General features: G+C 29.6%; 1 protein-coding gene across 1 annotated transcript in view; it reads right to left on the bottom strand.

The window, feature by feature from the left end:
- The window catches only part of LOC109840446, a 24,559-nt gene continuing 838 nt past the window's right edge, over positions 529-24,249 (bottom strand). Inside the window, exons 3-10 of the mRNA XM_020409103.1 lie at positions 7,378-7,442; positions 7,178-7,242; positions 4,934-5,020; positions 3,833-3,963; positions 3,316-3,421; positions 1,656-1,912; positions 909-1,373; positions 529-763 (exon numbers count right to left, since the gene is read on the bottom strand). Of these exons, the coding sequence (XP_020264692.1) occupies positions 924-1,373; positions 1,656-1,912; positions 3,316-3,421; positions 3,833-3,963; positions 4,934-5,020; positions 7,178-7,242; positions 7,378-7,442 (1,161 nt within the window). The 3' untranslated portion in view covers positions 529-763; positions 909-923. The remainder of the gene's footprint in view (positions 764-908; positions 1,374-1,655; positions 1,913-3,315; positions 3,422-3,832; positions 3,964-4,933; positions 5,021-7,177; positions 7,243-7,377; positions 7,443-24,249) is intronic.

Below are 24,249 nucleotides of genomic sequence, written 5' to 3' on the forward strand. Positions count from 1 at the left end.
CCCCTCGTGCGAGGCCCTAAAGTCCGTGGGCCCCGTCGCTATTAGGGCTGGGCCTTCTCTTGTAAATCCCAAAAGGATTCGAACGAAACAATAAGTGATTCATTATCGCGTGGCAGAATTTGGCCTGCATCGGTCTTGTCTTTAGCGAAGGTGATAGGGCTCAGGGTACTGATAGGAGGGCCCGAGATTAGGTCATCGATCCAACTGTATTCCTATGCAGCGTGCAATTGATCTGTGCTTGGATGATTGGATTGGATTGGCAAAGTGATGCAAATGGGCCCAAGCCCACGAGGTAAGTTGGTTTAGGATCGGATGATTGGATTGGCAAGGTGATGCAAATGGGCCCAAGCCCACGAGGTAAGTATGTGTAGGATCTAGGTTATTGGGCCCTACGAAGGCGAAAGTTCAAACTATACTGTAGGGGTTCGTCTGTTGCACGTTAATGATAGCATATGTAGGGGTACAAACGGTGTTGCTACAGAAGATTTAGGGGGTTGGCGTACTTTAAAGATCGCATGTGTGTCAGCATAAAACAACAAAACATAAATGATTTACGTGCTGAGATGATTTTTAACTCCAATTCTAGAAAACTCATTACAGCAGGGTTTTGTTTTCCCCTCAAGTAAATAGCTTGAAAATCATTTCTGGAGATTTCTTACCCAATATCATTTTCTTGGGTTTCTGGAAAATTAACCAAACAGCCCTAAACTCCCATCGATCAAATGTTTTGTCCGACGATGGCAAATCGCATGAGTTCCCAATTCTGTATGAAAATAAAATTATCAATAGACAACAATAAACAGGAAGAACCTCCTACGAACTGTAGTTTGTAGATAAAATTCACACTCGCAACCAATAAAAATTATCATACTTATCGAACAGAGAACATATATACAAACAAAACTCACATTGCCAAAATGTCATCAATCTATTCTTTGGCCTACGTTCAATTTTCCTGGGGATGCTTTCCCCGTGAACTTTATCCACTCAAACTCCCCAATCCTCTCGCCTCCCAGCCCTAAGGAATCATCGTCTGATGATGATTCCGTCTCTTTAATCATGATATCTACAGACTCCATACCTTTTGCAGGTCCATTGATTGCTTTAACGCTACCTTCATATGAAATAAACTGGAGCACTTCAAACTGATGATTATCTTCTTTACTTGACACAAATGCAATTCCATCAGCTGGACCGTTTTGAAGGGGAATGAAAGATGTGTAGATGAGAAACCCCGAACCAGCATCACTGACCGCAAATGATTTTTCATCTGACAAGGGTAATGATCTGTATGTTCTTCCATTGGCTCCATTGTACAGTATAAGTTTCAGCGTCGATGTATCTATAGAGGATCTTGCTATGATTTCAACAAACTGCAACAATTGAGATAGGATAAGAAATGAGTGCTTTCACAGGAGAGTAGATGTTGCTCTTATCGAGGATAAATGAGCGTGGATTTAGGAGAATTTGGCCATGTACAATGGAGGCCGGTAAATGCACCATTAGGAGAATTATTGGCAAAGATGCAAAGAGGATGAGAGGTAGACCTAGAAGAACTTGGTTAAAAATAATTAAGAAGGATTTGAAAATAGTAAACAGATAGCAAATTCTTTTCTGCAGTCTACAAAAGAACAGTTTGGTTGTAGTAATTATACCTCATTTCTATCTTTTCCTTCGTTGTTGTAATGAAACTCATTGATCCAAGCTTTCAAGGAGGGGCTGTATGTTTCAGGAACACTCGGGAGGGGATGCCTCCAAATGTGATAAGCGTATTCAGGATGGTCAACAAAGGGATTTCTGTTGTGCTGGTAGAACCTGCATATTCTGTCATTTCTAAGCTGCTCAGCTCTTGAAGGTGGATCGAGCTCATTCCATTGCAATAAAGCTGAGAGGAGGCCCATTTCTCTTCGCTCTGTACAAATGGAAGGCAAACAGCAATTAATATTTTGAGTTTAGTTTGCTTGACATAGTATAGGCCACACACATACAAACATTAGCATGAGAAGGCACCACTAATGAGTATGTAAATAGTACAAGCGATAAATTATTTCCGACCAATGTTTGCGATTTAGGTTTAGATCAAATACAGTGCTGATATAAAATAAAATGTTGCAGTTGTTTTCTCTGTTTTATGAGAGTAGCCAAAAATATAGCAATCAAGTAACAGAAAGAAGCATGTTTTGACGAGGGGGTTCGATTGAAACCTTACAAGAAGGAATTTACCGAGTAAGGTGGATTAGAGTGTTCATTCGGTTGGGAAATGTTTTGACAGAGATGTACTGTCTCTTGTTTCCTTTGGGTTACTTATTGTAGGTTTTATCTTTTGTTGAGGGGTTAGATCATATGCACGTTTTCACGTATGGTTGTCTCTGTTCCTCATTGTTAACTGTTCTATTTTATCTTTTTAATGGAACTCTGGGAGGGCCTTTATGCCTCACAGTTTCTTAAGAAAAAGAAAAAAAAAGAAAAAAAAAATGAAATAAAAGTGGGATAATAATGATACTGTAACTAATGGGAAGGGTATTTATGTAATACAAATATCAACTATCAATCTGACTGATGAAATACAAATTATACAATTCCCTACATGCGCTATGTGCTAAATTGACACTAATGTGGATGATATTTCAGATGAAGGCAGGGTTTCAGTTCAACCAAGACAAGAACCTGAGCTTGATCCAGGATTTTCTAAATATATCAAGCAAACTATAGGCACGTAAGTTTTATCCAAATATACTTGCATTTCGCTGTAAAGGAAGACACTTTAGACGTTACAATATAGCAAGATACACCATTCTCTTCCCTTGTTACAGTTGTTAGTTAACCTTTCAATGACATGCTACATAAATTCAATAATAAAAATCAGATGTGGTATGTTAGTCCTAGGATAATGAATACATTTTACTTGATCTCGCATTATTGAACAAATTTTCTGTTGCTTCTTTGACAGTAGCAATGTAGAACTTGCCAAACCATGATTTTCCTACAGTTAGCACTACATAAATCAGACATCATAAAATACAAAGAGCAAAACTCTTTCTTAGATGAGAAATATTGACTCTTCCTGCAGCTAATATCATAACCCCCCCCCCCCCCATTAAATTAATAGACCATAAAGTGAAAGTGAAGCCATATTGCAAGGTGTTACCCACCATTGTCGCAAAGAAATAAACATGACATGAAGTTCCAAAAACAATAATCAAATTGTTTTCCCCCCTCTTTCTTATCTAATTTCCTATTCATGAAATTGTCTTCAAGTTCAAGATATCCCTCTAGGATAACAACTTCGATTATCTCATGACATTATCATCTTACCGATGCTTGGTGAATCAGAAAGTTGCAGATATGGGCTCCCATCAGTCTGAAGGAATCCATAACATACAGCCATATATAGTACAGACCTTGCTATATCCCCTCGTACCTGCAGTGATAAACCACAACCCTTAAGAGTTAAGAGTATCAATAAAATTTAAAATATTTTCTAATAGGCGCAACATGCCGAATGTATTACCTATGGTTTTTTGATGAGGAAAAAGACAAATATACAACTGCATATACATGAAGTGTATGGTGCTAAATATAAAGGATATGTAGACTAAATTAACAAATTTACACAGATAAAGCTAGGATATTGCCCGCATATAAATCGTAGACCCATTTATAAAACTTAATTATATGCAAAAATCCTGCACTCCAACTTTGCAATAAAATACTACAGGTGTATTAATGATCACCGTATGAGCAATATGATATGATTTTGCAACAAATACTTGGCAATTATCCATATTTAATGAGGAAATCAAACTAAAACATCATAAGAAGGAAGGCGAACCTGTAAGGGTGGAGCCCATCTTTGTTTGTCTGTTTCAGTGTCAGGCGCAGCTTCCCGGTTTGCTGGTCTCAAACAGTGAGTTGATATATCATTACATTCTCCGTAGTACTTATTTCCTCTTGCTGAATTCACTGAAAAGAAAGTTCTGCAAATTTCAATACATATGTACAGACATTAGCAAACATTTGACCACCACCAAGAAAAAAGACCAGGCTTCAAACAAGTTTATTGCAATGAAATAGTACACAGTACTTTTGTAATCAATATGAATATATATATACTATCCCAAATTTGCTAAATCCGATAATCGGTCATTTAATTAGACATAGATTTATGGAGTCCATGTGCTGATTTGTAAAGGACTATTCATATCAGAGGTGCATTTGTTGACGTTTAAGGCATTGGGTTATTTGGCTACTAAAATTAGAATCCAATCAATATAGTAATATTTGATCTGAATCCAATATAATTAGTTCCAATAATGCAACTTGGGATCAGGCCATAAGAAATTATCACAGTCGACTTCACCCTAACTTGAAAAAAGAAAGAATTAGAAGAGTGCTTAGACTACAACAGATAGTGGAAAAAAAGAGAACGAAAAGAAAAGTGATGCCCCAAACAGAGAGAAGAAAAAAAGACCAACGAAGAATATCCACTGAGGGTCAATTTCACGGCTAACAATATTCACGTCTCTATCAGTAGACATGAAAAGATACTCTAGTATTGGATAAGTACCGAGTTGGATCTATATACCTAATTATGATTAACACAGGAAATGTTTCTGATTGATTATAATAGATTTTTTTGATTTCTTATTTAAACTCTGTTGTTATAAATCCAATTGAAATATTTACTTGGATCTCTCAGGAGATAAACAATTGATTGACCGGACTCTATAATCACTGCAACCATTGTATTATTGAAATATTTACACATCCAAGGATATATTAATCAGGTTTAAGATTTTAAAATAGAAGAGTTGGAGAAATCAAACATAATCAACATCTAGCTATGAGAATAATGTAGACATTCAACATGCTTATAGCATCTCCATAGGGATTACCATATCATGTTCTGCAACAGGTAAAACATATATCTTACCATTCATATCTGCCGGACGTAGGTTATGTAAATCAGTTAAGGATGGACCATCCGTTAGGCCATATGAACGAGGCCATAAATGTTCTCCTGCAGGAAAATGATTAAGGGAATGACTGGTGGGATAAAGAACATTATAACTTGGTTAATATTGACAACAATAGGTCATATTTACTACCTCTACACGCAAACAAACACACATAGAGGGAAGAACGTATTGACCAAGTTTGTACTGTAGTAAACAAGGTCTTGTAAATTTTTTATGGATAGTATTTAAAATCATTCATGTATAAAATGTAAGGCTTGGTATCTGAAATAGAATACTATCTTCTGTAAGCTTGTGGTTATTTTCCACTAAAGATATCCAAGCTTTTCGCGTTGAGGTTATGAACAATGCTGCAGTGTTATTAGCAACTCATCTGATATAACTTAAATATGTTTAGTATGTACTATTTGTGATCCGCACCTAATATATTTTGTGGGTGGTTATCTGAAAGGAAACTAGGAACAAATAAATTTAGATAGTTAATAATACTGTGCATATTGCGAGATTTCTTATACTATTATTATAAAAGTGTGTTGGATGTTAAAACATTTTCTTCCGAAAATGGCCTCCAAAACACATACATGCATCCATAAAATGCAGACATGCATACATAAAACACATATATGCATAAATAAACCATACACCTTCAAATCAAACACATACATACATATACATACACACATAAACTATACTCTTTCAAATTCTTCTCATAACCTCCAAGGCTCCAATCTTATTAAATCACATTAATTAAAGCTTTTATATTATAATATTACTATTCTTTATTATAGTTATATTTTATAAACTATAGTATAACTATTATATATTATAGTTAGATATATCTATTTTGTATTATACTTTAGATATTAATAAACTTTATAATCATATTTTGTAACATGATGTTTGGGTATACATTGATTGTCACATAATGATATTCGAACAGTGAACCAAATAGTGGTAAATACTAATTCATGATAGACTTTAATTATTCATGTTACGTATGATCACATAACATGAATAGTTGCACGTTCTTATTAATATTTAATAGTCCTATAGATATTATTTACTATGTTTCTTGTAATTAAATTCATTATAACCCCACTAACCCCCATTAATAGTCCTATAGATATTATTTACTATGTTTCTTGTAATTAAATTCATTATAACCCCACTAACCCCCACTCAATAATAATACCTATCAATCCACTATGTTTCTTGTAATTAAATTCATTATAACCCCACTAACCCCCACTCAATAATAATACCTATCAATCCATTTGAATTCCTATCATAACCTCGCAGCCCTCAATTAAATCAATTAATCATGTTGTTATAACCCCCATTAACAATAAAATAAGTGCATACACGTGCAAAGCACGTACACTATACTAGTACTGATAAATGTGGTTCGACATTAAAAAAAAACTTTTAAAATAAGCTAGAAATTCACTACAAACAATGTGTTACCATACCGAACTTAAAATCAAGTAAAGATTATCTGGAGATGGATCAAGGTGGTTTTGGTGCTTGATGGTCAGAACCTGGTCTCATGGGTGCTAAGCACCAAGTTATCCATGCTAACCCTTAAAAATCTAAAGGTACCTTTCTTTTTTCATTCTGAACCAAACCATTTCAAGTATCTATTGGATTAATCATGATGAGTTAAACCTAACACAAGTTGAGGTCCTGGACACTCCTTATCAAGAGATATATTAATGAAAGTCTTTTTAGCTGAAATGGAAACACTATTTTCAATAGATTTGTGATTGTGATGTTTCCACTAAAAATATCCAACCTTTTCTCTTGAGGTTATGTGAAGAATGCATGTGATATTAGGGAAGACAAGTTTATCTCTTAGATACAAACTGAATATACTTCTCAAACAAACACATGCAACACATTTATAAATGTAATGTCAAAAATTCCTCCAAATAGTCTAGTTTTTTAGCTTATAGCATGGACTATTACGTGTTCAACACCTACTACAGTTTTGGATGCTTATTAGAAAGGAAAAATAATAAGTATTCTCGCTTGGATAGGGATCTTAACCCAGTAGGATTAAATACTTTTAAAATATATTTCTCCAATTTGATAAAAAATGATACTCCCAATTTGTAGGATAGAAAATAAAGATCCTCAAGGGTCAAATACAATTCCTTTCAACAGTTAACATTCTTTACTAAATAGTAAATTAAGATACTCACTGTTCCATCCATCTGGTTTTCCTGCCAATTCTTTTGCAACTGCTCTCAGTGAGTATATTTCAATCCTGCAAACAATAATCCATTCAAATGCCTAAAACCTTACTGAGAAGAAGGCGCTCTTACAAATGGAGATCCTTAATGAAAGGCTTAAATCTACTAAACTAACAAATAATTGTAGACATTAATTGGCTGGTGCTTACACTTCTGAGGAACCTTCTGGGTAATCAACATCAGCCGCATCAAGAATTTTTAAAGCCTCCCAGACCTACATGCCATCAGTCCATACTTCATAATCACAGAAATGGATTTTTTTGAGAACTGTAACTAGTATATTTACTATATACCTATGAGTATAGATAGTATAGTAGGTAATATATATAGTATAGAGAGAGAGAGAGAGAGAGAGAGAGAGAGAGTAAAACTCCTATAAACTTAAGGATAGTAGCACTTGTCCACAAAACTTTTTATCCCTTCACTATGCTTTGAGATTTGTGTACACATCAATGCTATCTTTGAAATTTGTGCTTTTATTTGTATCATATACTAGCACAAATCTCAATGCAAAATCAATGGATAAAAAAGTTGGTGACAAAGGGCTCATATCCACTTAAGTTTATATGAGCTTTCTCTCTACTATATTATATATAGTATGTATGTGTATAATATATTATAATAATATTATTACTTAATATTAATTATAGTCTGGTAGTAAGTATACTATAGTAGGCTATATTTAGAGAGATGAGGTGGAGGACAGGCACAGGAGAGAGATGATCTTATGTCAACTTAAGTGGATAGCAAGCCTTTGTCCACCAAAGTTTTTATCCACTCATATATATATATAAAGTCTCTTCATATCTCTCATGGATCCCTAGGCAACATCAATGGGTAATAAAGTAGGTGATGGTCCACTTAAGTTGACTTAAAAATTTCTCTCTCTATATATATCTATTCTTCTATAATAATGGGAGGATCCAAGATTCATTATTCATGCTACAGTAAACGATACAGCAAATTACTGCAGCATTTGTTACTATAGCACAGACGAGATCCAAGCCTCGATATTCATGCTACACGAAATTATTGTACCATTATTACTGTAGCACAGGCGGGAACTGTAGTGTTTAAAAATATCACTGTAGCAGTATTACTGTAGCTTAGGCGGGATACTGTAGCATTAAAAAAATATATTACTATAGCCATTACAAAAACTGTATTTAAATGCAGAATTACTGTAGTAAAAATAAAAAAAATGAAGGTCGTGCTTTGCATAGGGTGCACACTAGTATATATATATAGAGAGAGAGAAATGGAGAAACTTGGTACCAAGTTGCTCCATTGAACTTGCTAGTGATGTGAAATGATCTGACCCCTACATCACTATTCGAAAATAGAGCATCAACCACTTTTCACCTACTCTAATATAGATGTAGGGACCAAATCAGTTCACATCACTACCAAGTTCAATTTGTATAAATATATATGTACATATGTATGTATAAATATGTATATATCTATATACACATATATATACATATATGTATGTATGTATGTGTGTGTGTATATGTGTGTGTGTATGTGTGTGTTTGTGTGTGTGTACACACACACATACACACATACATACACACATACACACATATATAGATGTACACACACACACACACACACGCACGCACACACATATATAGATATATATGAGAAAAATGATAGTATTATGCAATATCACATAAATATGTATATTATATTATATTATATTATCATGTAATAAAATAAAATATTATTATAGTTTAATTCAAGGTTTTAAATATCGGATATCGAGGAAATATCGGATGGCCAAAATTCATATCGGATTGCAGATATCGGAGATATGTGGTAAATATCGGAATGCTATAACAGATGTTTTCATATATAGTATAATACACTAAAATGTAATCTCTACATACTTACGAAAATCCAAGCATACAAAATGTAAATAATATATGTTTAGGATCACTAATCAGCCTTGTAAAACAAATAAAAGCACATATTAGCGCTGCAACATTTGGATTGAATTTTTAAGGCCAAAATGTCATTTGATATAATAGGAAAATTATAATGTCGCCCAAAAATTATCAAATGCGGTATATTGTTTTGTGACAAGCCATATAAAAGCATATATCAGCCAACATATTGGCTGATATATCAGTCATATCAGGGATATATCGCCCAAAATACTCAAAAAGCGGTAAAGGATATTTGGAGACTATATCGGTTGCGGCAAGCCCTGTAAAAGGATATATCGGGGATATATCGGGCCATGTCGGGGATATTTAAAACAATGGTTTAATTTATATGTATAATTTATTTTATAATATTTATTATATATTATTATGCAATATCACATACTATATTATATATCAGTACAAACATATTTATTATAATATTATATAATATTTTAGTAACATATATTATCATATAATATATTATATTTAATTATAGTTGCATATTTATTGTGGCAATAATTATAGTGTATTATTTTAAACCAGATATGATAATACAGTATAATATAACATATTAAAATTTAATAAATGTTAGTATATTACATTAATTATAAAAAAATATAATATAAATCATTTATGTGATTATATTATATTAATATAATGAAATTGTATTATTGTACTTAAATATACATACATTTAGATATTTTTTAATATCATAAGTAATTGTCATATAATATTTAATAAAATATGTATTTAAAATATTATATTGATAAAAATAATATATTATTGTAATTAATCTTGGTAATAGCTATATATATAATATTTTAATTATAATATAATTTTTTAAAATATTATATTGAATAAGTAAAATATTATATATTTTTATATAGTACATTATATCCTATGATACTATATTATAATATATTAAATTAAATAATATATTATTAGAGTATTATATTAAATATATTGTTCATATATTATATCAATTATTATATAATGTAGAATACTAATAAAATGTAATATAATATAATAATTAATAATATTAATTAGTAATTATAGTATAATATATTATATTTTTGTATAAATATAATAATTTATTATTTTAAATATTATATAATTAAAATATTATATTAAATATATTGATCTTATATTATATTAATTATTATATAGTATAGCACGCTAATAGAATATAATATAATACAATATAATGTAATATAATAATTAATAATATTAATTAGTAATTATAGTACACCATATTATATTTTAATTTAAAGTAAAATGATGTTTATATTATAATAATATACTAAATAATATACTAAACCAATTAGATAAGTTAATTAATAGATCAAATTATATTTTAATAAGGTATCACATCATCAATTATTACACATGAATTGTCAAATCAAAACCTCAAATTATCCCATTATCCCACTTATCCCACTTTACCCCACTCAAAATATCCTAAAAGGATAAAATTATTCTATTGGAACAATTTTCCCACTTGATCCTAATTTGTCTTAACCAATAATCCCCCTAATAAGCTATAAGCTATTAAATAAGTGATTAATTATTTCAACGGTCATATACTTCTCATCATCCCATTAATACACTCCACACAGAGCGGGGCATAACCATCAATTCAATCTGTCCGCCCAAACCCAAAATTTGAATATTCGAAAATTAAGCAGGCGGTGACCAGATCTCGAACTGTCATGATCACAACGTTCATTTTCCGAATCCCGTCACCGCCTCAAACCCATCTTATATAAATTCTGATCGATGTAGACGCTAGGACCTCTTAATTTCTGAGTCCAAGATGTCATCCACAACAATTAAACAGGTAATAAATCATCATTTTCCACTTGTTTTATCAATCTAAAAATCGCTCCTTTTCTTGATTACTGTAATCAGTGTTTTCCCCTCTCTTTTTAGGTGTAGGTTTTTTCCTTCTTTTGTAGAATAATTTCTTGTTATTTGTGAATTTTATGCTAACAGATCACCATTTCTTTTTCTTTTTTGAATAAAAATACCTCTTTTTTTATGTAGATTAGTTTTTATCATTTGTAGAGTAATTTCTAGCATTTCCTTGAATTTATGCTTGATGTCAATTTCTTTTTCTTTCTAATGAAAAATCCCTCTTTATCTTGAATTTTCGCTGATTTTGTTTTTCGTTTTTTCAATCTTTGATATGTTTCTGGGTTTAACCCGTTTATCCGAGTGATCATTGTAATCAGAGTTCTTAGGGAGATTCCTTTCGTAAATTCCAGTAGACGCTAGAAATTAATTAAAAAGAAAAACCTGACAAAGAACAAAATAACCTCCATCAGATCGCCATTTCTTTTCCTTTTTTGAATAAAAATACCTCTTTTTTTATGTAGATTAGTTTTTGTCATTTGTAGAGTAATTTCTAGCATTTCCTTGAATTTATGCTTGACCGTCAATTTCTTTTTCTTTTTAATGAAAAGTCCCTCTTTATCTAGAATTTTCGCTGATTTTGTTTTTCGTTTTTTCAATCTTTGATATGTTTCTGGGTTTAACCAGTTTATCCGGGTGATCACTGTAATCAGAGTTCTTAAAGAGATTCCTCTCGTAGATGGAGGTTATTTTGTTCTTTGTCAGGTTTTTCTTTTTTAGATTAATTTCTAGCGTCTACTAGAATTTGTGTTGATAGATGCATCATTTCTTATTCTTTTTGAAATAAACATATTTTTTCTTAAAATTTCACTGATTTCTTGTCTTTCCAATGAAAGATGGCAGAAGTGACAAGGATTTTGGTGCGGAGAGGTGAAGTGGGCAGGAGATTGTGGGTCAGGAGGGTGGACCCACCAGCAACGTTGGTGAGAACACGGAGGATGTCGAGAGCGACAAAGGATAATAAGGAGAACATACCACCAACAGGTTACGTGAGAAAGCAATTGTCGGAGTGGTACCCTAGGACGCCGTTGAACAACATCAATGTCATCGTCAATGTAAAATTTCTAAATTTTTTTCTGGATCGTAATCACTTTTAATGTAAATTGCAAGAAAAACTTCTTCATCTGAAGTTTTCAAGAAGCCCATATTAAATAGAAGTAAAAAGGATAATAAGTAAAGTTATAATTCATTTCATTTCAGGCCCTCAAATTTATCCTTTATTAAAATAATAACAACACAAGCTAACAATTTTGATGAAATTTATAGATTATGGTTTATTGTTTAACTTAGTACATGAGTAGGTTTCTCGATTTCGGGAATAGATGAATGGGGCTTATGACAATATACCCTTACTTTTAGGTATTTTAAGTACGTTGATTGAACTATAGAAATAGTGCTTTTGATATAGCAGATTTACTTTTTAACAATTTTTCAGTGTTTCTTTGGATCATTACTATGTTTCTAGGTGTGACCGTTTCCTGGATTTAAGGGCGATCACTATAATTAGAGTTTTGGGCGGAAGTTATTAGGTTTTTTCTCTTCTTTAAAACTATGTTATTCTCCTTATCATTGAAGTCGGGACCCACATTCACATGGGTTGGGGAGTGGTTGGGAACTGGAATGAGTGGATGAGAATAAGACAACTCATTACCAAGTATAAAATTTGTGTTTGGTACCAAACATACCCATTTTTCTCTCTCTCTCTCTCTCTCTCTCTCTCTCTATATATATATATATATATATATATATATATATATATATATATATATATATATATATATATATATATATATATATGTTTTTTTTGGTTTTATAGTTTTCGAGTTTATATATGAAACAAATGCATGGTGTTTTTTTCTCTTCTTAACACCTATTTGTTATTCTCCTTGGTCATTTAAAGTCGGAGGTCCACATTAACTGAGCTTGGGGAGGTGGAGAATTAGAATGAGTAAATGGGCAATAGGACAACTCAACCTACAGGAAGTACACAAATTTTGATACTTGGTAGTGAGTTATCCTAATTCCGCCATCTCCACTACATTCTAATTCCCACGCGGCACTCTCTAGACCCATAGTGAATCGGGCGCGGCTATAACGTATATTAACAGTATAGTACGTCGTATAATAATAATACAGGTGTATAATGTATGTGTTGTATATATACATATATGTATTGTGTGTGATATAATATATATATATATATATATACTATCTATATATGTACATATATCATTATCATACTCGTTTAAAAGATGGAGACTAAATTAATTATCATTATCAATTAAGTATATTATATGTCACTTTGAGTTTGTATAATTTGGTCTCTAAAACCTCCAACATTATTGTAAAACTCTACATCATATTAATTATTAGTAATATATAATAATATATTAATAGATAATTTCATGTTAATAAAGTATTTATGGAAAGAGTAGAAAATATAAAATTATCCTAAAATTATACCATGAAACTCATATTGGAAAATTACAAAGAGTATTATTATGTTTAAGTAACAGGACAGAATGTACAAACATAAAATTCCTAAAAACATTAGGATATTTAAGTGTAGCAAGATACGTTATCTAAAATAAAAAAAGTACAACAATATACAAGTGGAGGTATGTAAGTATAAAATTGGTAAACTATAAGGTATTTAAGTTCAGTTAAGCCTATAAAAGATTTGTTATCCACAAACAATAGTAGATGATCGCATTGATTAATAATATTTATCATACAATATAAGGCCAGTTGCTAGGTTATATTTATATAGTAGAGGAAATGTGAAAAAATTAAAGCATCATATTTTGAACGAATCTCAAGATTTTGAATTATTTCCTAAAATTATATACTTCGCTTAGAAAACTTTAGAAGTGGCTTTCAAAGGACTACTACAAAGTGTTGGACATCAGATAAATATTAAACAAATAAAATCAATGATATCGGATTGCAAAAATTAGAGATATGTATACAATACTGGGTATCATATGAGATAATATTCATACATAACATAACATTGTAATATTTAATCTAACATATTAATGAATTTTAAATAGAAGAATTTGTATCAAGATATATACTTAAGTTTTGGGAGAGCCAAGAGCGGAGAGATTTGAGAGAAGAATTGTGGCCTTTGTGAGTATTGTGGGTTCCAAATTTTCTTCTCAAACAGATCCAAACCCGAGCCCACAATCAAATTAAAAATGACATGATTTTCTCGATATTCAAAGGGATATATCGGCCATATTTTCAATAACTGTTGATATATAAATACAATCACCAAACAAAAAAATCTTACCGAGATAAAGTCTTTAACCCGATATACTAGCCAATATAGCAATATATCGGCCAATATTTAATAGAATACCTATAAGAGAAAATATATAAATATTATTTAGATATTAGTTCAATGATTTTAAATATCCAATAATTCTATGCTATTCCCTCAAAATTTTGAAATTGCACATAATTGTAGAGACTAATATTAAATTGTTAAAATTTTGTGGGACAAATTATAAATAAGTCATATTTAAAAGAAGAGTTAATTTTTTAAGAGTTAATTTTTTTTAAAACCCCTCTTAACTATGGGGATTGTCTTAAAAAACCCACTCAACCGATTTAATTTAACAAAGCCCCTTATTAACAAAGCCCCTTATTAGTGGGGGCAGGGGTGTTATAGATAACCTCTCTCAATTTTAGTGTAATTTTAGAAAACACCTCTCAACTATAGTGTCTCATAAAAACTCCCCTAATCTTTTACACTTCTATCAACAAACCCCATTAACACAGTTACTTCAATATGTGATTTAGACAAAATACCCTCTTGAAGAAAGCAATTTTAATTAAAAAGAAACATTCAGCTAATAATAAAAAGATCACAAACAATTTATAATTCTTTTACCCTCTATATCACCTCTTTTCCTTTCATTTGGCAAAAACCAAGGTAACTCTTTTATGATTGATTTATATTTTGGTCTTTCCAAGGCAAGTATTTGTCACATAATAAATAAGACTCAATGATATTAGTTTTCAGAGGTTAGGTTTAAGTAAGAAAAGTTAACAATGGTTAAATCAAATTTTTTAAGTTGAGATAAATTATCTACAAAACACCCAAAACTTAGTGAAGATTTACTCAATTTTAAATAGTTGGGGTGGTTGGGGGTGGGGGTGGGAGGGGGAAGGGGGGATTAGCATGCCCCCCATAGTTGAGGGGGAGTTTCCTAAAATTAAACCTTAAACAAAAGCATAATTTAAGGTGCATGTAACATCAATTTTATAAGAGTGGAGTTTATAGCAAGTCTATCACTCAATGAACTGAATTGGATTATTTGTCCTTAAATTTATCCTACACATCAACTCTGAAAATCTTTTTTCTATAAGAATCTCTAAGGTACCGTTTGGCAAAGGGTTAAGTGAGGGGTTAAGGAGACTTAACCCCTTCTTAACCTGCCAAACACAACAAATCTATATAAGGGTTAAAGTGAGTTAACCCTCCATAATTTGCCAAACATAAAAAATATAGAAGGGTTAAGTTAACCCCTCTAGAGGGGTTAAAATGAGTTAACCTCTCAAAATGAGGGGTTTACTAATACTCCTATTTAGATGGAATAAGAGTTAACCCTTCTAATTATAAAGAAAATAGTCAAAATCATTGTTATTCCCAAACACTAAAACTGATCATAAGGGCTAAAATAAAACTTATTTAACAGGTTAATAATTTAGTCCTTCAGATTATCAAATGGGCTAAGTACATTAATCATTCTCTTTTATCCCTCTTCATTAACCCTTTGCCAAACGGGGCCTAAGAGAAATTTAATATTTATTTAGGATGAGTATATGATCCTTTTGATTCCCTTTGTCTTTTATGATTTGTAATAAATTATTTGATAAAATAAATTAAGTTGTCATTTTATATTGCTCACATTCTTATAATTTTATGAAGCTCATAGTTTGGATATAAGTATTATTACAGATATTCTATTCTTCTAAATTATTAAGCTAAAATTTTGGATGTTGTTTGACATTGAATAGATTTGAATTATTTTGTTAAAATACAATCAATATGAGTGCATAATATGTATAAATCATTCCCAGATATATTTTATAATTTTCTGAAACTAGAAAGTAATTGTTTTGACAGATTAATTAGTAGTTGGAAAGATGTAAAAAGAGTACAACATCAGATTTTGGAATTGATCACATAATTTATATTTTCTTTCTTGATTGAATTTGCACATCCTAACTTAGAAAACTCTAAAAAAAAAATTCTTGAATATCTATAATACTCGGTCACCGAATAAACAACAGGTGGAAGTAAACAATAGGTGGAAGTGAATTTTTTATAATTGAACAAAAACCTTAATAACTAGATAAAACCTACCATTTCTCTTTGATGAATTCAAGAATTTATTTTGTTGTTAATAATAATAGGTTTTTTTCGTATTGGTCCTTTACTTCATTAATCTTTTGAAATTATACGTTCAAATTACTAATTAATCTTAAATCATTAATATTTTAAGGCTTTAAACATCACTATTTCTCTGGAAGATAAAATATTAAAACCATGCATGGAAACATCTAAAAAAATTAATATATTATGATAATTATAAAGTTTTTTGCAATGTTGTTATAGTAAATAAATAAACTTAAAGTAAATAATTATAATATTTGACCATGTGTAGTGCACGTGCATTCCACCTAGTGTGTATGCGCGCGCGCGCACACACACATATACTAGTTTGCATGCACGTGCATTGCACGTGATTAAATATCATTATTGTTTTTTTGGTCTATTTCCTTATTTAACTGAGGTTGTGAAATATTGCTTTATAGCCGGCTTTGACTATTTCATGTAACTGGAGATTTACTTGTGTCTTTAGATCTTTTTAATGAGTATCAGATGTCTCTTTATTTAAGTGTCCTTCTCCATCCCATTTGATTAGTCTTGCAATTCAAAAATTTTTTTGTTTAACTACCTCAGTTATACCTTCTAGCATGACTCATTTATTTATTAATACCTGATTGATAGTGACATTCTAATGGGATGTAGTTATTCTAATTCAAACCTATCAAAATAATTACAAGTGGTGAAGACCATAGATCTTTTGAAATTATATATATTGAACATCTCATATCAAAACCTAATAAAAACTTAAACAATACCTATTTGAGTAATTGTACTCACCAAATTATTTTTAATTAAATACCTATTAAGCATCTCAAAAGCTTGTAATTAGTAAAGATCCTAAATATTTTGAAATGATGCCTAATGAGCATCTCATAATCAAAACATTGGGAAGAACTTAAATGTGTCTACAAAGTATAATATTGGAAAGATAAAATGTTTAAAATGGAATGTATTAAATTAGAATTTAGTTGTAAGTTAAGAGTCCTTATTTAAGTAATTTTACAAAAATTATTCTTTCTACTTAATATACATATTGAACATTTCAAATGCCTAAATATCCAACTTTTCACTTGCTAAACTACCATTTTCCAATCAAAAAAAAATCCACTTAGTTGGATGCTTATAGTAAAATGTTGCGTATATGATAAGTTATTAGGCACACGATATATCTCATATTTAGTGCAGATAACTATGCGAACATAGTATACTACTTTAAAAACTAAATTTTAGAGAACTCTCCTTAACTTTCAACGATAATTAGATAATCTGCATAACTTTAAAAATATCAGGAAACTCTCTAAAATTTAGAGGTTATTAAAAACCCTTTCACTTTAAAACTTTGTTAGGAAACCCCACTAAAAGCGATGGATTTAGGGGGAATTTTTTATAAAATGATTTTATAGGCAAATTTACGATTCTTATGATTTGCGGACACATTTAAAAATACATACAATTTAGGAGGTACATATTAAAAAATCCAAAATTAAAAAAGGTGTAAATTTTATTAAACATCGAATGAGTTTGGTGTTAGGAACTAAATCTCAAATATCTTTAAAACTCTCACTAAACCCCAAATAACATTTGGCAGAAAAGCCTCAAAATTAACATCATTAGTTCATGTATAGTCAAATGACCAAAATACAGCCCAATAGGCTAATAACTTTTCAGTTAATCCCAATAGTTTTTGGCAAAAAACCCCAATACTATATGTTTATAAATTTCAAATATTTTTAAAGATTGTTAAAATTATTGAAGTTGTTCAAGAAGTTGATTGTTATTTTTAGATTTTAAAGGAGTTTGTTTCTAATTTCAGATTTTTAGGGTTATTTGTACTTTTTTTTTGAATTTTTGAATTTTTTCGAGGTTTCCTTTTAATTTTCTAATTTAAAGGGCATGTTTACTATTTTTTAGATTTGTAGGGAGCTATTTGCAATTTTAAATTTTTAGAGTGTTATTTATAATATTTTTATTTTTCATGGAGTTTTTTTTGGTAATTTTCATAATTTTCAAGTGTTTGTTTGAATTTTTTGAATTTTTAGGGAGTTGATTGTAATTTTTAAAATTTAAAGGTTGTTTGTACTTTTTGGTTGTAATTTATTAATTTTTGGGTGTCATTTATAATTTTAGAATGCTAAGAGTCATTTTTCTTTTTTTAAACGTTTTTTGCAGTTTCAGCAAACCCTCAAAATTAACAAATGGTTAATATCACTGAATCCTCAATAGGTTTACTATTTGGAACTAAATCTCCAATATCTTTAATACTCTTACTAAACCACCAATAACTTTTGGTAGGAAACTCGCAAAATTAATATCGTTAGTTATTATGTAGTCAAATAACAAGAATCTATATACTATTACTAAAAGTTGTTACCCTTTAATTCGCCACTTGTCAAAAATACCACTTGGCAAAAATGGCCCATACCATTTTAAACAACACTTGGCAAACATATCAATTACTATCTTCTTGCAAGTGCCACTTGTCAAGTTTCCACAAAAGTTCTCCATATTAAATTTGAAATAAAAAATAAAAAATAAAAAGTTCTCCTTGAGATTTGAACTAACTCTCCCTGTCTTTTTAATTTTCCAAACAAGATGCTTCGTAAACTGTTTGAACGCTTCGTAAACTGTTTGAACGCTTCGTAAACTGTTTGAACTGTTTGCTATATTATTTGTTTGAACTCCTTCGTAAACTAGTACACCCTAACAACTTAATAAGTTTTATATTTTTTTACTTAACCCCCAATAAATTTTGGTAAAAAACTCCAAATAATGGATGTATATAATTTTTAGATTTTTCCAAAGGATTGTTTGTAATTATTGGAATTTTCAAGATGGTGATCTTAATTTTTGGATTTTAAAGGGGGTTGTATCTAATTCTAGATTTTTCTGTGGGTTGTTTGTTCTTTTTATATTTTTTTATTTTTATAATTTTTTTGTATTACTTTGTAATTTTCTAATTTAAGGGTTTGTTTATGATTTTTTAGATTTTTAGGGTTGTTGCGATTTTAAAATTTTCAAGGTGTTATTTGTTATATTATGTTTTCTACGGGGTTTCTTGTAATTTTATAATTTTTCATGTATTTGAATTTTAGAATTTTAGGGGTCATTTGTAATTTTTAAATTTTAAAGAGGGTTGTTTGTACTTTTTGGACTTTGATAAAGGTTGTTTGCAATTTATGCATTTTTTGGGTCATTTATAATTTTAGAATTTTAAAAGACTTTTTTTAATTTTTAGATTTTCAAGGGTTTTTTGTAATTTAAGATTTTTTAAGGAGGGTATATGTTTTTTTTTTAATTTTCAAGAGTTTGTTTTTAATATCCCAATTTGTCAATGGCTTTTTCTATAATTTTTAGGAATTTAAAGGAGTTGTTTGTAGCTTTTAAAATTTTTTGTGTTATTTATAATTTTAGATTTTTTAGATAACTATTTGTAATTTTTTATATTTTTCAGGATTATTTGTAACTTTATGGGATAATTTGTAAATAAGAATTATTTGAGGGGTTTGTATTGTGCTTGAGGGTTAACTTTAGTCAGTGTAAAATTTTTTAGGATTGTTTCTAAATGAATAGGATCATTTGTAAATAAGAATGATTCGAGGGGTATATACTATGCTTGAGGGATAATTTTTCCATTATGAAGGTCAAGTGCGAAAAATTAAAATGTATTGCATATTTTCTGAAATTATAAAATTTACTGTGGATTTAATGAGAGTTGCAAATATTTAGGAATTTATTCCTCAATTCAAAGATACGAGAGATTTACTAAAATTTAAGTCTTTAAAATAATTAAGGAAGGACACATGACATTTTTTAGATTTTGTAATTGTAGATAGTTACAAATTATTTAGAATTAACAAAGACGTGATTGTTAAAATTTTCTATATTTTCATAGATAGAATTTTTTAATTATGGATGTGAATAGTTTTAATTTAATGAGAATTCTCAGGAAGATAGAGTTAGTTGGACACATGTCATCTTTTACTATGATAGAGAATTAGTTTCACTATTTGATCTCTTTCTATATCAATTTTTGGTTAAAGATTTTAATTTTGAAAAATTTGATATATTATTAATTATGATAAGATTGGAAGGTAATATCCAAAAGGTTTAAAAGTAATATTGACTATGGAAAGTTTTTCTGAAACTCGTACTTTTATAAGGAAAAAATAGTATCAGAGTTCTTGTGCACGTGCAAAATTATTTATTTTTTTGTTTATTTTCTTACTATAAAATAAGTCAGATTCATTTTGAGCTAAAATCTATAAACATGGATTATTATATTTGCCATAAATTTTATTTAAATATTTTTAAAAAAAATTATGAAACAAATTTGTGTGTAAAATTAGGATCAATATACTTTTATATACTTGCATACACAACATTTATTTTTTAAATTATATCAAACTTCATGTAACAAATTTATTTATCGGATCAAATCATTGATCTCCAATTTGTTTATCTTAGTCATTAAATGTAGTGTTAAGTTTGAAAAAACACAACAATATATTATTGATGTGTTAATAAAAATATAACCAAATACTTAATATTAAGATGGTTTGTATAAGCTCAGCAGAGCCCATACTTTTCATATTACTACAAGACATCTTAATTATTGATAGACTTAAAACAAAAAAAAAAATACTAAAGATTAATGATGACTCTAGTATAATTTTATATGCCAAAATCATAACCATATTAAAAATTTTACATGAAAATCACTTCTAAAAATTCCTAATTTTACTCAAAAATTAAGTTTTACTATAAAATATTCAAAAAATATTATCATTTATTCATTCTTTTTTATATTTAATTGAGCCGATATCAATTCTTCTCCACCTTTATCTTTTTCCTGGGTAATTTTACAGTAGTTTCATCGTCTACATCAATTGTAATATCATGTTGGTATATAATAGAGAGCAAAAGACAGGGCAAGAGTCCAGAAACATATTAGGATATACTTGGATCAATCAAGTTATATTATTACTCATGATTGATATGCATCAGAGACAAAATGTGTTGATAATTTTAAACTATAAAACAGACTGTATGGACCATTTAACATAACTTTTTTAATGCAAGCAACTATCAAGATTAAATTTGAAAATCTCTTGGAACCAGGAATAATCAACTAACAAGTTTGCAGTGGAAGCTAGGGGAATGTAATATATTCTTAAGAATTATTAATCTTTGCTTAATTTATTTATAATGACAGGATCTCATTACTAACTACAAGACTTAGTATATATATATTTTTTAATTATACATTAAAAGCAAGCAGAGGACCCGGGTGAGTCCTCATCACAATGAATATTATACAATTTAAGTATTAAGTACAAAGAAAAAAGGAGAGTTAATCAATGATGTAGTTGGTGAGAGGGAAACTCTAGCAGCTTAACTTGGATATGTAGGTATATTATAGATGGAGATAGAGAATGGTGGTTTTGAAAATAGTGGGTGTGGGGGGTAATTAATATAGTTTTTGTTTGTGTAGTTTTCTTTGTTCATTTTTAAGATATCTGTGGTCTCGTGGATATATAGCTATAGCATTGCTACTCTTTTGGTTTTGTGGAAGAGTTTGGGTGTACAAAAATTTTAAATTATTTAATCGGTTAAAGTAGGATCATATAAGTTAAGCACATACATGAAATTTATTTTAACCAACATATATATGTAAGTGTTACAATTAACATTGAGATCTAAGATACGTGTGAGAATCTCTTTGACTTTTATACAAACAATATCTATTTAAATAATAATAGTATAATTAAACTTTGTAATCTGAAAAAAAGATCAAATATACAATATAATTAATTACTTTAAAATAATCTAATCTAATCTAATAAGAATAAAATAGATGAAAGTGATGTGAAAATTATTGTAATTTCATAATTCATAATTTTTAAACAATTTAATCTAATCTTATAATCTAATCTAATAAGAAGAAAATAACAAAGGCATACATCTGTTGAAAGAGATGAAAGTGCTATGATACAATTTCTGATCTAAAAAAATCAAACATACAATATAAGTAATTGTTTTAAAATAATCTAATCTAATAAGAAAATAGATGAAAATGCTGTGAAAACTATTGCTATTTCTTAATATAAAAAATATTAAATATACAATACAATTAATTACTTTAAAATAATCTAATCTAATAAGAAAAAAATAATAAGGACATATACCTATAGAAGGAGATGAAAGTGCTATGAAAATTGTTATAATTTCTTGGCTTATATATTGGTATGTGATGTTACATGTGAGAGGATAACAATTATAAATAGAGTTCTAATTAAATAATATTAGTATAATTTAACTTTGAAACTAATTATACAGTATCGTGAACTATTTAAATTTTAGTCGGTGGGAGATCACCAAGTTGTTCCTCAGATTGCGAATATTTATTTTAATTTTCCTTTTTAATAATTTTGAGAATAACTTTTGTCTTTTCAATTTGCTTGATAGATTTTACAAATATCCGATCCACGTTAGGTTTGCGCTGTTCTTGGGTTCGACCTTTGGGGCAGGCATTATTTGTTTCGTTAATTTGTTTGGTTTTTGTATATGTCCTTCATCTTGTAGATATTTGTAAATTTGGCATTTAATAATTTTATTCAGGTTTACATTTCAATTTAAACTATATCCTTATCTTCATACTATGTATATCCAATAAGAATTCATCAATTTATCAACTTACTCTTACTTAATGGATTAGTATTTGAATTCCAAGGGTATTTCTGTCTGTCGAAAATTTTTTCCGAACTCGTGCTTTTAAAGGGAATATGATATATATAAATATTAATATATATATATATATAATAATATATATAAAGTATATATATATAGTATATATCCAATAAGAATTCATCAATTTATCAAGCTACTCTTACTAATGGATTAGTATTTGAATTCCAAGAGTATTCTGTCTGCTGATTTTTTTTTTTCCGAACTCGCTGCTTTAAAAGAGAGTATGATATAATATATATATATAATATATAAGTATATAATATATTATATAGAGAAGAGAGAGAGAAGAGAGAGAGATATTAATGGGTATCTCTTGAACAAGGGGTTTTCCTTGACAATGATAATTGAAACACAATCCTCACGCGTTGTAAGAGAGAGAGAATAAAGATGTGGCATCATATACCCCATCAATTGAATGAGAGAGAAATAAAAATAGTGAGAGAATTCATCATGTGGGGATTGTGCCATATCATCTGTCAAGAGGGAATCCCCTCCTTGTAAGGATCCCAATTAATTCTCGAATATATTTATAATATATATATATATATTATATTATGATATTATATATATATATATATATATATATATATGAGATTAATGCGTATCCTTGTCATGGGAGGGGATTTCCTCCTATGACGCCTCTAAAATCACATGATTGAGCGACATTGTGGATGATCCGCTCCGTTGAACTTGATCTACATATTATAAAACCCCAACACATCAAGTTTGAGGTGAATCCGTCGTCGTTTGACCCTCCATCGAGCCATGTGAAAAGTTCTATTCATTCAAAACCGTTAAAATTGATACGAGTGGATGAAGGGTCAAACGACGACGGGTTCACCCCAAACTTGGTGTATTAGAGTTTTAGAATATGTAGATCAAGTTCAACGGAACGGATTATCCACAATGTCGCTCAATCATGTGATTTTAGAGGCGTCAAGGAGGAAATCCCCTCCTATGGACAAGGATACCCATTAATCTCATATGAGATTAATGGGTATCCTTGTCATAGGAGGGGATTTCCTCCT

The sequence above is a fragment of the Asparagus officinalis genome, chromosome 5 (genome assembly GCF_001876935.1).
Source record: "Asparagus officinalis chromosome 5, Aspof.V1, whole genome shotgun sequence".
Taxonomy (NCBI): domain Eukaryota; kingdom Viridiplantae; phylum Streptophyta; class Magnoliopsida; order Asparagales; family Asparagaceae; genus Asparagus; species Asparagus officinalis.